The sequence below is a fragment of the Oryx dammah genome, unplaced genomic scaffold (genome assembly GCF_014754425.2).
Source record: "Oryx dammah isolate SB20612 unplaced genomic scaffold, SCBI_Odam_1.1 HiC_scaffold_17, whole genome shotgun sequence".
Lineage (NCBI taxonomy): Eukaryota > Metazoa > Chordata > Mammalia > Artiodactyla > Bovidae > Oryx > Oryx dammah.
In genome coordinates this window covers 44,495,735-44,508,110 of record NW_024070201.1, presented here as the reverse complement: position 1 = coordinate 44,508,110, position 12,376 = coordinate 44,495,735, and the positions used below count along the sequence as shown (strand labels likewise).

Below are 12,376 nucleotides of genomic sequence, written 5' to 3'. Positions count from 1 at the left end.
ACATTAAAATGTATAAGATGCTCGACTTTCTAATTAATACCGCACAGAAGAGATATTTATAGCCTGCTTTGTAGCCAATTGTGTATTTAAAGGACTGATTTGAAAAACAGTCATTTTAATATGCAAAGGAAGTACCAACAGGGAATTATACATGTTAAACCAGTCATTAGACAAAAATGCAAAGTCTTTTTTTAATTGGAAACCTCCCACATGGTCTGGGCACAATTATAAAAAAAAAAAATTATTCTGACTTCTAATGTCTTACAGTATCATTTGCAGCTAAATAATTTTCCCACAGACCCTGAAATGTCAGCCCAGCAGCCTCAGTGCCCTGAACACTCTTTCCAGCAGATTTCTGGGTGAAACGTAATCGTCTTGCAACCTAGGGAGCACGTCTGTTGGCTTGGCTGCACATGGGTGTGACAGCACATGCTGGGCTGTAGACCTCATCCTGTCCCTCTGGACGACACACAACACCAATAGTGTCAGGCCACAGGAGGCAACATGGCCCACCAGCCGTGGAAGGCTGGGCCAGTATTTTTCAAGCTATTGCCAAGTTTCCCACATCAACAAATCTGATTATGTGAGCTCTGCTTCAATTTAATTCTCAATAAACTTATGAATCTGGTCTGGAAAAATCCATGGCAGAATTCATGGGGCTTCTGCATGCAACTGATTTTAATGAGCATAGAATCCAATATCCTTCACACTACTTCTCCACCCTTGCCTCCCCCTTGCACCGTCCATAGGAGAAAAACCCCTCATCTTTGCAGGAAGGAAAAAGAAAGAGCCTGTGAATTTGGATCCCAGAGAATTAAGGGATGAGCCGTGTAATTCTGGATGCATGCAAAGGACTTATAACCGAAAACTGGAAGGAAGAAAAAAAAATGAGCCAAGGCAGAGACCTGTCCAAGGATGTTTCAGAAATACTAGCTAGGTGTTAAAGGATCTCAGTGTTTTTCTACAGTAGGAAACTGAAGTTGGGTCAGAGAAGCAAAGCTGGGCTTGGAAGGAAGGAGGGAAGAGCATGGAAACAAAACATGTTTTCTAAAGAGAGGTCTTGCAAGAGGCAGGAGCCACCTCCATTCTACCCTTGTCAGCTCAAGGCTACAGCTGCCAGACTCAGAGCTCTTCCATGACCCATTCTTGATTCCCATATGTTGAAGTGAAACAGCCATCAGTGCAAGAAACTCCCTTCAGTGCCCCCATTTTTCATCACATAGATCTGAAGGCCTGAGGTCAGTCAGTCTTGTTCCAGAACCAGAGGTGGCATCCTTTGTGTGCATCAGAGAGTTTTTCCAACTCAGGGTTCTTGGGAACAAGCTAAGTTCTGCCAGTGTTAAGACAGCCCAGGTGTGTGAGGGCCAGACTCTGGGCTTCCTCTCTGTGCCCCCAAGTGCCATATTGGTCCCCAAGTCCTAGTGGCTGTTAAGGTTAACCTGTGCTTTTACATTCAAGGGTGAAAAGAACCAACCCTTTCCTAATTCCTATATGTTTAACTGAGTAGTTGCTGTTCTTACATATCAAAATTCTAGGAAAAAAATAACTATTGTGGACCATTTCACAGTGTAGGTCACAATGAGATCATCGGCGTGTGTCAAGTAGGCAACGAAGCTGAGCGGCTGGGCAGAGACCACTGGAGTGAAATGTTGTCGTATCCGCGCAAGCCCATCGCACACTGGCATTCCCTGGCGGAGGTAAGACCCCTCCCATGTGAACCCCTTTGCAGAAGGACAAATGCTTTACAGTTGAAATGCAGGAGCCACCAGAAATGTGAGTGTACCAGGGTCTGTGGTCTTCGATGGGTTTCCCTGCTTGTGCTTCCTGGGACTGTTCCTTGGGAATTGCATTCAGTCTGCTCCCTGCCAGTCTGTGAGGTTTTCAACGTTGACCAGGGATCATCCTTCGCTTTGAATACTTTCAAAAAAAGATCTAGATTCTCCTATTCTATGTCATGGCTTTGGATCGACATTTGGAGGGCATCTGCCAGATCTGGGTGAGTGTGGCGTGTCAGGCCATCATAGAGTGACTTACAGCTGGCATCAGAAAGAACTGGAGGCTGGGTGAGATGAAGTGTGGGTTTTAGGACTAGCTCTACCATAAACCTGTGATTCTGGGTTTGTATCAATTGTATATGATGAAAAAAAAAAAAAGCCAAATTAACATACCACAAAATAACTAGTGAAATGGAAATTTATTTCTCTCTGACATAAAAAAGGTTCAGAGGAAGACTATCTAGGCTGTTATAGTGGCTCTGTGATGAACAGAAATCAAGACTTCTATCTTTCTGCCTCCCGGTCCCAATGTGGGGTTTTTTGTTTTAGGGTTTTTTTCTGTTATTTTTGGGGTTTTTTGAGGTTACCTCATTGAACATGGCAGCTAAGCTCCAATCATCACATATCTTTTGGTCATAGAAACATGAAGACACAGGCCAAAAGCACATACATTCCTTTTTAAAGGATTTTCCTTGATGTCTTATGTAACACTGCTACTTCTGTTTAATTTAGTCACAGAACTTAGTCATAAGGTTGTGCCTGGTTTCAGTGGAGGGTAGGAAGTGTATTCTTTTTGTTGGTGGCAGTGTGTGCAACTGAAAAAGCAGAGTTCTGATTCTGGTTGCAAGGTAGCAGAAGAGTGGATACTTGGAGGCAGTGGACCATGGTTCTGCCTCTGACATTCATTCACTCACTCCCCTATCCTTTCCTTCTCATTCTTCCTCCATTCATCCTTAACTCAATGACACACCCTCTTTTTTTATTTACTAACTCATTCTCAGGAATACATTGCACTCACTGAGTGACATTTCTGTGGGTCAAATGCCATATTAGATAGAAAAAATATATAGATGTAAGAAACCTTTCCTTTCCTTAAGAGCTTGTATACTCAGAGAGAGAGACGCCATGTAAACCAACCACTGAAGTGCACGATCACAAACATTATCGTCCCCATCAGGTACTAAGGGGCACAAAGGAAGGAGGTGTTTGTCATGCTTGAGTGAGCTTGTCCGCGAAGTCTTAGTCCCTCCTGCTCTTGGGAAGTGAACTGAGCCCCTGGGAACAAGAATATGAGGGAGTGTGGGTTCCAGGCAGAGAACTCCCTCTTATTCTCCCAGGGCAGGCAGCTCTGTTCCCTGCAAAACCATCTTGAGAGGCCGAGATCCGAGCCTTGCTCCCTCAGTGTGGGTCTCACTGCCCTGGACAGTCAGGAGAGCCTCAGTAATCATGCAGGGCCGCTGTGGAGAGGCAGGAAGGCCCCAGGGGATGAAGGGACAATCTTTGTTGGAGATGGTACCAGAGGGGACAAGCAGGACATGATCGGAGGGCTGATTCTAAGCTTCCCGGCCTCCAGGTGGTATCCTCCAGGAGAGCTTGGGGGCCCCCTAGTTTTGAGGTCCCTGAGGACACCTCTGTCCTTGGGTCACAGAAGTGAAGACTCTTTCCTGGATTCAAAATTAATCCCTGCGGGAGACCATCAAAACTGTGAACCACTTGAGAAGTAGCTAGGGGACTGGTGCTGACTACGACGCACCTCACTTCTTCAGGTCCTGGTGGAATTCTCGAAGGAGTCCATCTGTGGGCTTATAAAATTGCCGGAGCCTGTCACTAGCAGCGGTGGAGCATTTGTAATAGACTTTTTGCACCCTTACAGAGTCACTGCCGACTTTCATTCTTATTTGTAATCTGGAGTATTAAAAAGTGTCAGAGCTTCTGAACACAAGGAATGGGAAAGGAGTAAGGATCAGGGTGTGGCGTGAAGCTAAGACAGGGGCTCTGATTCTGTGCACAAGCACTCCTCTGTCCGCGGCCTTGCCAGGGAGTGATTGGGGGTGGCACGCTGTACACAAGCCCCCAAGCATGGCGCGTGCACCTTACCTGAGGGCACGTGTAGAAAGCAGGCCTGGGAAGCTCCGCTTGCTGCCCAGGAGAAAGTGCTGTGTGACTGGCCACCCAGGAGACGAGCCTCAAACCCTGAGCACTTGGCTTACTGCAAATCTGTGTTTGACAGTTACGTGAGAAATAAGTGTTTTTAAGGTTAAACCACTGAAACTTGGGAGTTGTTTGTTAACAGCAGCTAAAATTACTTCAACGATTACAGTAGTCTTTTCTCAACATTGCTGAACTAAGGAAATGAAATGTCTCTTATATGAAAGGCAAATGCAAGGAGGCTTTCCCTGCCCTGTTGCTTCCTGTGTCTGAGGTACATGCCCGAGCCTTTGAATCCATCCTAAGCAGGGAAGCAATATTTTCTCTTTTTAGAACAAATGTGTAATGAGCAGAACTGCGGCAGAGGAACTGGATGAGGTGAGAAGCAGTGTCGGAGGGGTGACCACGCTTTGCTGACAGCTGTCAGGATGAAGGAGGCTATGGGCAGAGCGGTTGGAAGTGCTCAGTTTGGGCTTGGACGGACCTAGACTCAAATTCCTGTGCTACCGCTCAGTTGCATGTGTCTGTCCCTTTCTGAATCAATTTTCTCCTCTGTCAAGTGGCCGTAATAGTGCCTGTGCCACAAGGGTGGTTGTGAGGATTAAACAATCTAATGTATGTGAAGCACCATGGCTGGCACCCAGTAAATGTTCAGTAAACTTCCCAGTTACCACCATTATTATGTAGGTCCTATGTTGCTGTGTGTTCTCATGGGACTGGTGCACAAAGATACATCGTAATGTTTGTCCTGGAGGGAAAAAAGTTTGGACATCCCCCACACCCCACATACTGGTGAGTGGGCACCTCAGACTGGGGGAAGGGGTCGTTTGTGACTTGTCTGGATGCAGGTGCAGGTATTTCAGTTCTGTTCTCCTTTCTTCCTTGGCCTTAAAGATATGTTACTGTGTTATACTAAGAACTGTTACATTTTCTACTTTTTTTTTTTTATTTTTATTTTTACTTTATTTTACTTTACAATACTGTGTTGGTTTTGCCATACATTGACATGTATCCACCACAGGTGTACATGCTTTCCCAAACATGAACCCCCTCCCACCTCCCTCCCCGTACCATCTCTCTACAAAAATAGCAATTAAGTTGCTGTTCTCTGTGTGTGTACACAAGCGTAAGTGTGAAAATGAAAGAGAGAGAAAAAAGAGAAGATACAGGGTAGTTAGGATTTAGTATGAAGGGAGGCTGGCCTGGCAGAAGCTCTTTGCTGCTGGGGGCTGAGGGGCCAGGTTAGGACTGAACCCTGGGACCTGCAGAGATCTGGCAGCCTGCCTGGGGCTGTATCCAACACACCCCGGCCTTGCCAGAGCAGGTGGCAGATGGAGTCTTCAAAGCCAGTGAGTTCAAAAATCCGTTTCTCTCTCAGGAATTCTGGATGGCTTCACTGCACACTCAAAGGTCAGCCAGTGCTGCTTCACTCTCTTGTGTCCCCATGATGTCAGCGGCTCCGAAAGCTGTGTCAGTTCCCTCCGAGCAGCTGCCTGGGCCCTGGGGACAGGGGCATCCCCTCCACAGGCCCTCAGGAGATGACAGAGCTCTCGGGGCTCCCCCACAGTCCCCTCCTCCGTATATCCAAGAGAAGATGGTGCTGAGCACCTTTCCCACCCCGACATGTAGAGCTGACCCCACCATGCGCTCCGGGGAGAGTGATAGAAATAGCTCCAGGTTTCCATCGCTTCCTTGTGAAATGTTATTTGACCGCTGGATTAAAAAGTAGTGAATTTCACTGATGGAAAGACCAGACCACAGACATCATTGGGTTAAAGCAATTTTTACTTTTCTCAAAGGGATAGAATCTGATCAGAATGCACAATGAAGGTCAGCAATATTCCCCCTGATTGACAGAAATGCAACATTCTAAATCACAAAGCCCTGCTCAGGGGGTACTCAAGTGTGAGTAAGTCTTCCTCTCTCCAAGCTCAGTCTTTTCCCTGTGTACCTGGTTAGACTTGACAGTCCGCAGGACCACCTCAAGAGCTGAAAGCCCCTGCAGCTCTAGGTTGGGCAGTTCCTAGCATAAGTAGTGGTGGGCATTGCACCGTACACCATGGGATGAGCAGAGTCCTCATCTGCCAGCCGCTGCCCCCTTGAGGGTGTAAACTTCGAGCTGTGTGACTAAGGCAAATGTCATCACCCAGACTGGACTGGGAGTTACCTTTGCAAGCTATTATCCATCAAAGTGCCCGGCAGGCCTACTCAAAGTCTTCGAGGGCCGCATATTCTCAAGATTGCCCAAGCTGGATTAAGTGTCCACTCCTGGTCCACTTTGCTAGAGGTCAAGGTCATGGAAATGCAATCTGGTCCCAGTGCAGCAGGAGTGTTGAAAGTAGACTTCCCGAGAAAGGTCCACCCCTTCGCAGGGAAATGGACACAAGTGAGCTCACCTGATTCCCAGAAGATTTTGAAGTGAGGAAGTCAGAGGCTTCAGCACTCTGGGCCAGCTGTTACTCATAATAGATTTAGAGGAGTGATTCCCCAGAAAGAGGAGGGCTTGACTGGAAGAAACCAAGCAGATCAGGTTTCCATCACGGAGTCTGAATGTGTATAGGGCTTGGGTCCTGGTAAAGATTAGGCCAGAAGAGAAGGAAACGGAGACCAGAAAAAAAACAAAAAACAAAAAACATCATGCTAGGCACAGAATGGGAAGGCTCAAGGGAAGTTGCCCCGCACTCTCCTTCCTCCTCCCCGAGATGGCGCCTGGTGGGGAAAGCACAGAGGCCCTGGCGATGGGGGAGAGCGGTGTGCTCGCCGCTGACTGGGCTTGCTGTGCTGCATGTCTTTGGCCAGCAGATGCTGTTGTCACTGCCTGTGCTGATGGAACCCCCTCAGAGCTGACCAGGCCCCACTGCAGCTCTTGACTGCCCTGAGGTCTCTGAGGCCTGGCAGCACCTCATTTGATGCCAGGCTCAAGAGGTCTTCTGTGCAGCCCTGGTACAGGGTCGCTTTCCGCACTTGCTGGATGCCTGCCCCCCAGCAGAAATCTTGTTGGCCAATAGTGTCGTCTCCTTTTCACGTCCTGGGAGCATTCAGGGACAGGCAGGAACTGCAGGAGACTCGAGTTACGTGGCCACTTCTGCCTTCTTCCTCTAGCTTCATGTTGGCTCAGGGCCCATAGGTGCCTTCAGCTTCCTCAACCCACCTGAAACTTGAGGCTTCAAGCTTGAGGGGTGAATCTGCACCTCACATCAAGCACCCTCCATCTCTCCTAACAAAGGCTCTCCGCTTCCTCTTTCTAACTAGTAGAAACTTCCTTTATATCAGAGCGTCATTTCCTTTAACCTAAAACTTGTGTTCAGATCTCCAAGTTTTCCTCTCAACACTGGGATTTCAACGTGTCTCTTTTCTCTTGACAAGGCCTAGCTTTAGAGACTCCATTTCTGGAGGGGTTGTCTGATCACTGACCTCATGTTGTTTGTCCTCAGTTTGCAGGGTGTGTAGCATTGATTCCTTTGAATGTAACAACACAGTTTACAGACAGTGGGAACACTGTCCCTGTTACATAGGCATTGAATTAGTATCTGAGGAATGATGAATGAGTGAGACATAATGAAAGCAGTTGTGTTCCTTTAGTTCTAAATTTCAACAGTTTCTCAGTCCAAAGTAGAAGTCAGTTCAGAGCAAAATGTAAAAGGTATTAAGACTGAATTTACAGTGACCTCTTCAAATGGAGATGGTCCTTATTAAGCTCCAAGCTGTGATTACCTTTTCTTTATTTAGGAGAAGAATGTGAGAAGAGGTCATTTCCACACCCCCAGCCCTGTCACTTGGTTCCCATGAACTGCCCTCTGATGGTGGTGACTCTGTATTTCAAGTGCATTGGGAAATGTTTAGAATATTCAGAACAATAATTTAGGCCCCTTAGTAAATTATGAAGGTTCCCCTCATGCTGATGTGGGTGGTCAGGCTCTGAAGAACTTTGTATCTTCTTTCTTGAGAGATGGAGGAACAGAGACCACAGACATCCCTGTGGCAAATGGCAGAGTGCTGCTCCCCAAATGAGAATCGATCAGGAGGGGTGACAAGGACCTCAGTCTGCAGCTTGACTTTTCTCACCAGAGAAACATTTTAGCAGCAATTTTACATCAGGCAATGATTAGCTCAGCCTACCTGTGAAAATTTTTTAAAAAGAGGAAAGTAGTGGGAAGGTACTTTTTGAACAAAATAAAGGCCTTATGACTGAGATTGTTTTTTCAAAAACTAAATTTTTTATAGGGGGATTTAGTATGCCAATATCCATAAACACCTGCAAAGCCCCTGAAGCAACACTGATTGCAAAGAACATAGAAATGTACTTCATGTTGGGATCTGAAAAACATGTAACAAACTTGTTAGAATCTGTGCCACTTGATGTAAGTGGCCAGAATGCAGTTTGGACCAGGAGGCATGGTTAGTGTTAATGGGGCGTTGTGTTTCCAGCTGTGGAGGGAATGGTCAGCAAACAAAGCCAAGAGCATTCAGTGTTTCCAAGCAAGTCCTCTTTCCTGTGTAGAATTATCTGATTTAGCGGGGGCGGGGAGCGGGCGGGAAATGGATGCTAAGCATTTTCTCATCTTTAACTAGTATACAAAATCTATGACTCTTCCAGTGGTCTGTAGAGATAGGAATCATATAAACCATGGAAGCATTAAGGTAAGAACTAGAGGTATGAATACCTTGGGAAATACCAAATGCAAAAGTAGGAAGTCAAGAGATACCTAGAGTAACAGGCAAGTTTGGCCTTGGAGTACAAAATGAAGCAGGGCAAAGGCTAACAGAGTTTTGCCATGAGAACACATTGTCATAGCAAACACCCTCTTCCAACAACATAAGAGACGGCTACACATGGACATCACCGAATGGAAACACTGTCCCTGTTACATAGGCATTGAATTAATATCCGAGGAATGAATGAAAAAATGAATGAATGAGACATAATGAAAGGTCCATCTAGGCAAAGCTATGGTTTTTCCAGTAGTTATGTATGGATGTGAGAGTTGGACCATAAGGAGGGTTGAGCGGTGAGGAACTGATGCTTTTGAATTGTGGTGCTAGAGAAGACTCTTGAGAGTCCCTTGGACTGCAAGGAGATCAAACCAGTCAATCCTAATGGAAATCAACCCTGAATATTCGTTGGAAGGACTGATGCTGAATCTGAAGCTTCAGTACTTTGGCCACCTGACACAAGGAGCCAACTCATGAGAAAAGACCCTGATGGTGGGAAAGATTGAAGGCAGGAGGAGAAAAGGATGAGATGGTTGGATTGCATCATCGACTCAATGGACATGAGTTTGAATAAGCTCCAGGAGATGGTGAAGGACCGGGATGCCTGGCATGCTGCAGCCCATGGGGTTGCAGAGAGCTGGACATGACTCAGTGACTGAACAGCAACAGAGGTGTGAAAGATAGTAACACTGCATTGGAAAATACCACTGCTGCCTGAGAGCAGTCGCTGCCCTGGAGTGTTCCTGAAGCATGCTTGAATAGTAATTAAGTAAGAGAGTGGTTAACAGTGGGCTTGGGCCTGCAGCAGTCTCAGCTCCAGGAATGGCGTTTAGAGGTGACTACTAATACTGTGGGCTGATAGCCAGTTCTTCCCCTACAGTTGAAATGAACTAGCATGATTTATGCCAGTCTCTGAAAGAACCACACTCCTTCATGATTGATTATCTGTGGAGAGAAGAGTACTTCCTCGGTTGGGTCCAAGGCAAAGGTGGGGCATCCTGTGTTGAGTGAAAAAAAAAAAAACCACACAAAACTTAAAAGTTGAGAGTTATGTTTTACTCCACAGACAAAACTGAGGACTTAAGCCCAGGATGTAGCCTCTCTGATAGCTGTAAGGAACAGCTCTAAAGAGTCAAGGGAGAATCAGGATTTACAAGAGTAAGCAAAGTCAGAACATCAAAAGATTACTATGAATCAAAAGAAAACCAGACACTTCAAGTTAAGGAATTTAGCACTTTTCTGTATATTGGAAGGTTCAAGCATCTGAGCTCACTGAAATCATTCCTTTGGTATGCACCTCGGCTGTCTAGGGCCAGTGTCCTCTGCTTTGTCATCCTGAGTCTCCTCTGGATGCATCGTTGGGGTGGCTGCAGGGTCTGATCATTTGATGGTCGACATCCTATGTGGGGGAGGCTATGATGGCTTGTGATGTGAAGTCCTGTGATGGCTTGGTGACTACAACATCATTTGTTTATTGTTAAGGCAGACAACATTTTTTTCATTGATAATGGCAAAGGCCAGAATATCTGGAATTCCAGTGCTCCTGGAAATGAGCCTTTCAGGAGATGCGCCAATTGAATGCTGTGTTCCAAATATCAGCAGAACAAACTTTTGAAAGTTTATTGCTGAGTTTATTGCTTATCTGGTAATGGAAGAGGAAGGGCAGGGACCAGTTGATTGATATTTTGAAGTTTAGTTTAAGGTGGGTCTTTCAGTGTGGCAAGCGGGGAGGGAATTGAAGGGATGAAGAAGGTTGGTTAGAGTTGGGTCAAGATTGTGATAGAATAGTGAATACAGCAAGGTGAAGACTTTGAGGCCAGGATTCAAAGAGCTTGGGGATATAAACTGTCTGTTGATGCTTTCTAAGGAAGAGTTGATGGTTTGGGGGTAAAGTCCCTTTGATGAGCAATGGTGTTATGTGCAACTTTTATCTCTCTGGGCCAGAGTCTCTTGGAATAGTAAAATTGTGTTAATGAAACCAGTAGAAGAGTAAAGTAAGCTAATGTGGAGTGCGTTCTATAGACAGCTAGCTGTGTTGGCTAGATGGCTTTAGTTCTCCTATCCCAAGAACAAAAAGCTGAAGAAGAGATGGGGAGGAGCCTCCCTAGTTCTGCAGGCGCCCACATACACAGCAGGATGTCTTTCTGATGGCCCTGATTTCTGCTTGGGGATTCTAGGGAGCCTGACTCCATCCTTGGCTCCAGTAATGGAACTAAGACCTAGTCCCAGGCTAAACCAGCCAAACCAACCATGGGAATAGGCACTCCATAAGTTTATTCAGTCAGTGAGTATTACACAGCATTTAGTGTGATTGCTTGAACAAAGTTACGCTGTCTTTCTTGTTGGATGTAAACAAAGCAGCAAACTTAGTTTTGAAGTTTGCTCCAAAACTTTGGAGCAAAATTCGTAAGCAAACTTAGGAGCAGCTGTAGCCCTTTTGGACCTTTAGAGGAGCCAGGGTTAGAGAGGCCAACCCATGTGTGACAGACTAGAGAGAGAAAAAAAATCCAGACCCCCATATGGTTGAGTTGCTGAATCAAGTTTCTCCTGAACATGATGCAACCTCTGGCCTTTCTGAATATATAAGCATATAAGATTCCTTTGTTTTGTAAGCACTGCAAGATAGGATTTCTGTTACTTGAGATGGAAAATATCTGAGATACAAGTGAACACCCCTATTCCCAAAGCTGTCATGGTATCAGCTCATCCGTCTTGCTCACAGTGAAATGTCCAGTGCCTACCAGAATAAGTGGCACGTGACGATGCATTCAACAGAGTCTTCCTAATGAAACAGATTGTCAGTGTTTGATTGATGTTGTATGTTGAAACAGTTGTGGCCAAAAGAAAGACTCTCTGTTCTTAGTGACACACAAATACTGTATGAGGTAAGGGGGAAAGCTGCTTTCCTGTTGTACTTAAATCTTATTTTTCCAAAGGGAAAATCAAATCGTGGGGGGATTTAAGGGACCTATGGGCAGCTCTCTGTCTCATGATGTCTCCCTTGGGTTGAAAAAGGCCCAGCTCCTCGGGACTGAAGATCAGTCACACGACTGTCTCCTACTGATTTCAGGTGGCCTCAGCCTACAGTGACTTGAAGCAGGATTTTGGTTCCTTGGTCAGAGGTTGAAGTCAGGCCGTGTCAGTGAGAGTACCTAATCCTAGCCACTTCACCAATGGTCAGCAACAAGGCCCTGCCCCATACAACTTTGCAGAAAATTAATTTCCACAAAGAAACTGAAAGTAGTGAAACAAGTTAAGTCTTTCTTAGGAGGAAAAAGAGTACGTATGGTTAGACATAAAGGCAGGCTCAGAGAGGGAGTTGTGCCCTCATGGTAGCTCAGATGACTAATACGGGGCATTTTTTTTGGGTTTCCTTTGGCCAGTCATTTTGCTTTGCCTGGTTCTGAGTCCATGTTTGGTTTATCACAGGGTCCTCCCAAGTGTGCGTGTGCATTTCTTAGCCAAGGTGAATTCTAGTGAAGAGGCCTGTGGGTAGGCTGACATCACTCCCTTTTTGGCCTGCAAAGAGCCTCTCTGCTCAAGTATAGTCAGCAAGATCTCCTTGACCTCGAGAGTGAGAAATATGTGATCTCTTATCTAGGCAGGGCTCAGCTCCTCCTCTTCTTCATCTTGGAGTATCTCTCCCTAGATACAGGGCTACAGCTGCTCAGCCTGGGACCCATAGATCTCCTGCCTCGTACCATGTACTGCAGTTCATTTATTTAGAATGAAAATGAAAA

The 12,376-nt window shown here is 45.9% G+C and overlaps 1 protein-coding gene across 2 annotated transcripts in view; it reads left to right on the top strand.

The window, feature by feature from the left end:
* Positions 1-12,376, top strand: part of SYT9 (synaptotagmin 9) — a 212,123-nt gene that overhangs the window by 159,564 nt on the left and 40,183 nt on the right. The window contains exon 6 of one of the 2 annotated variants that reach the window (XM_040258469.1): positions 1,568-1,697. In XM_040258469.1, coding sequence (XP_040114403.1) covers positions 1,568-1,697 — 130 coding nt within the window. Of the gene's footprint in view, positions 1-1,567; positions 1,698-12,376 lie in introns of those variants that run through there. The other variant, XM_040258470.1, reaches the window with a different exon arrangement.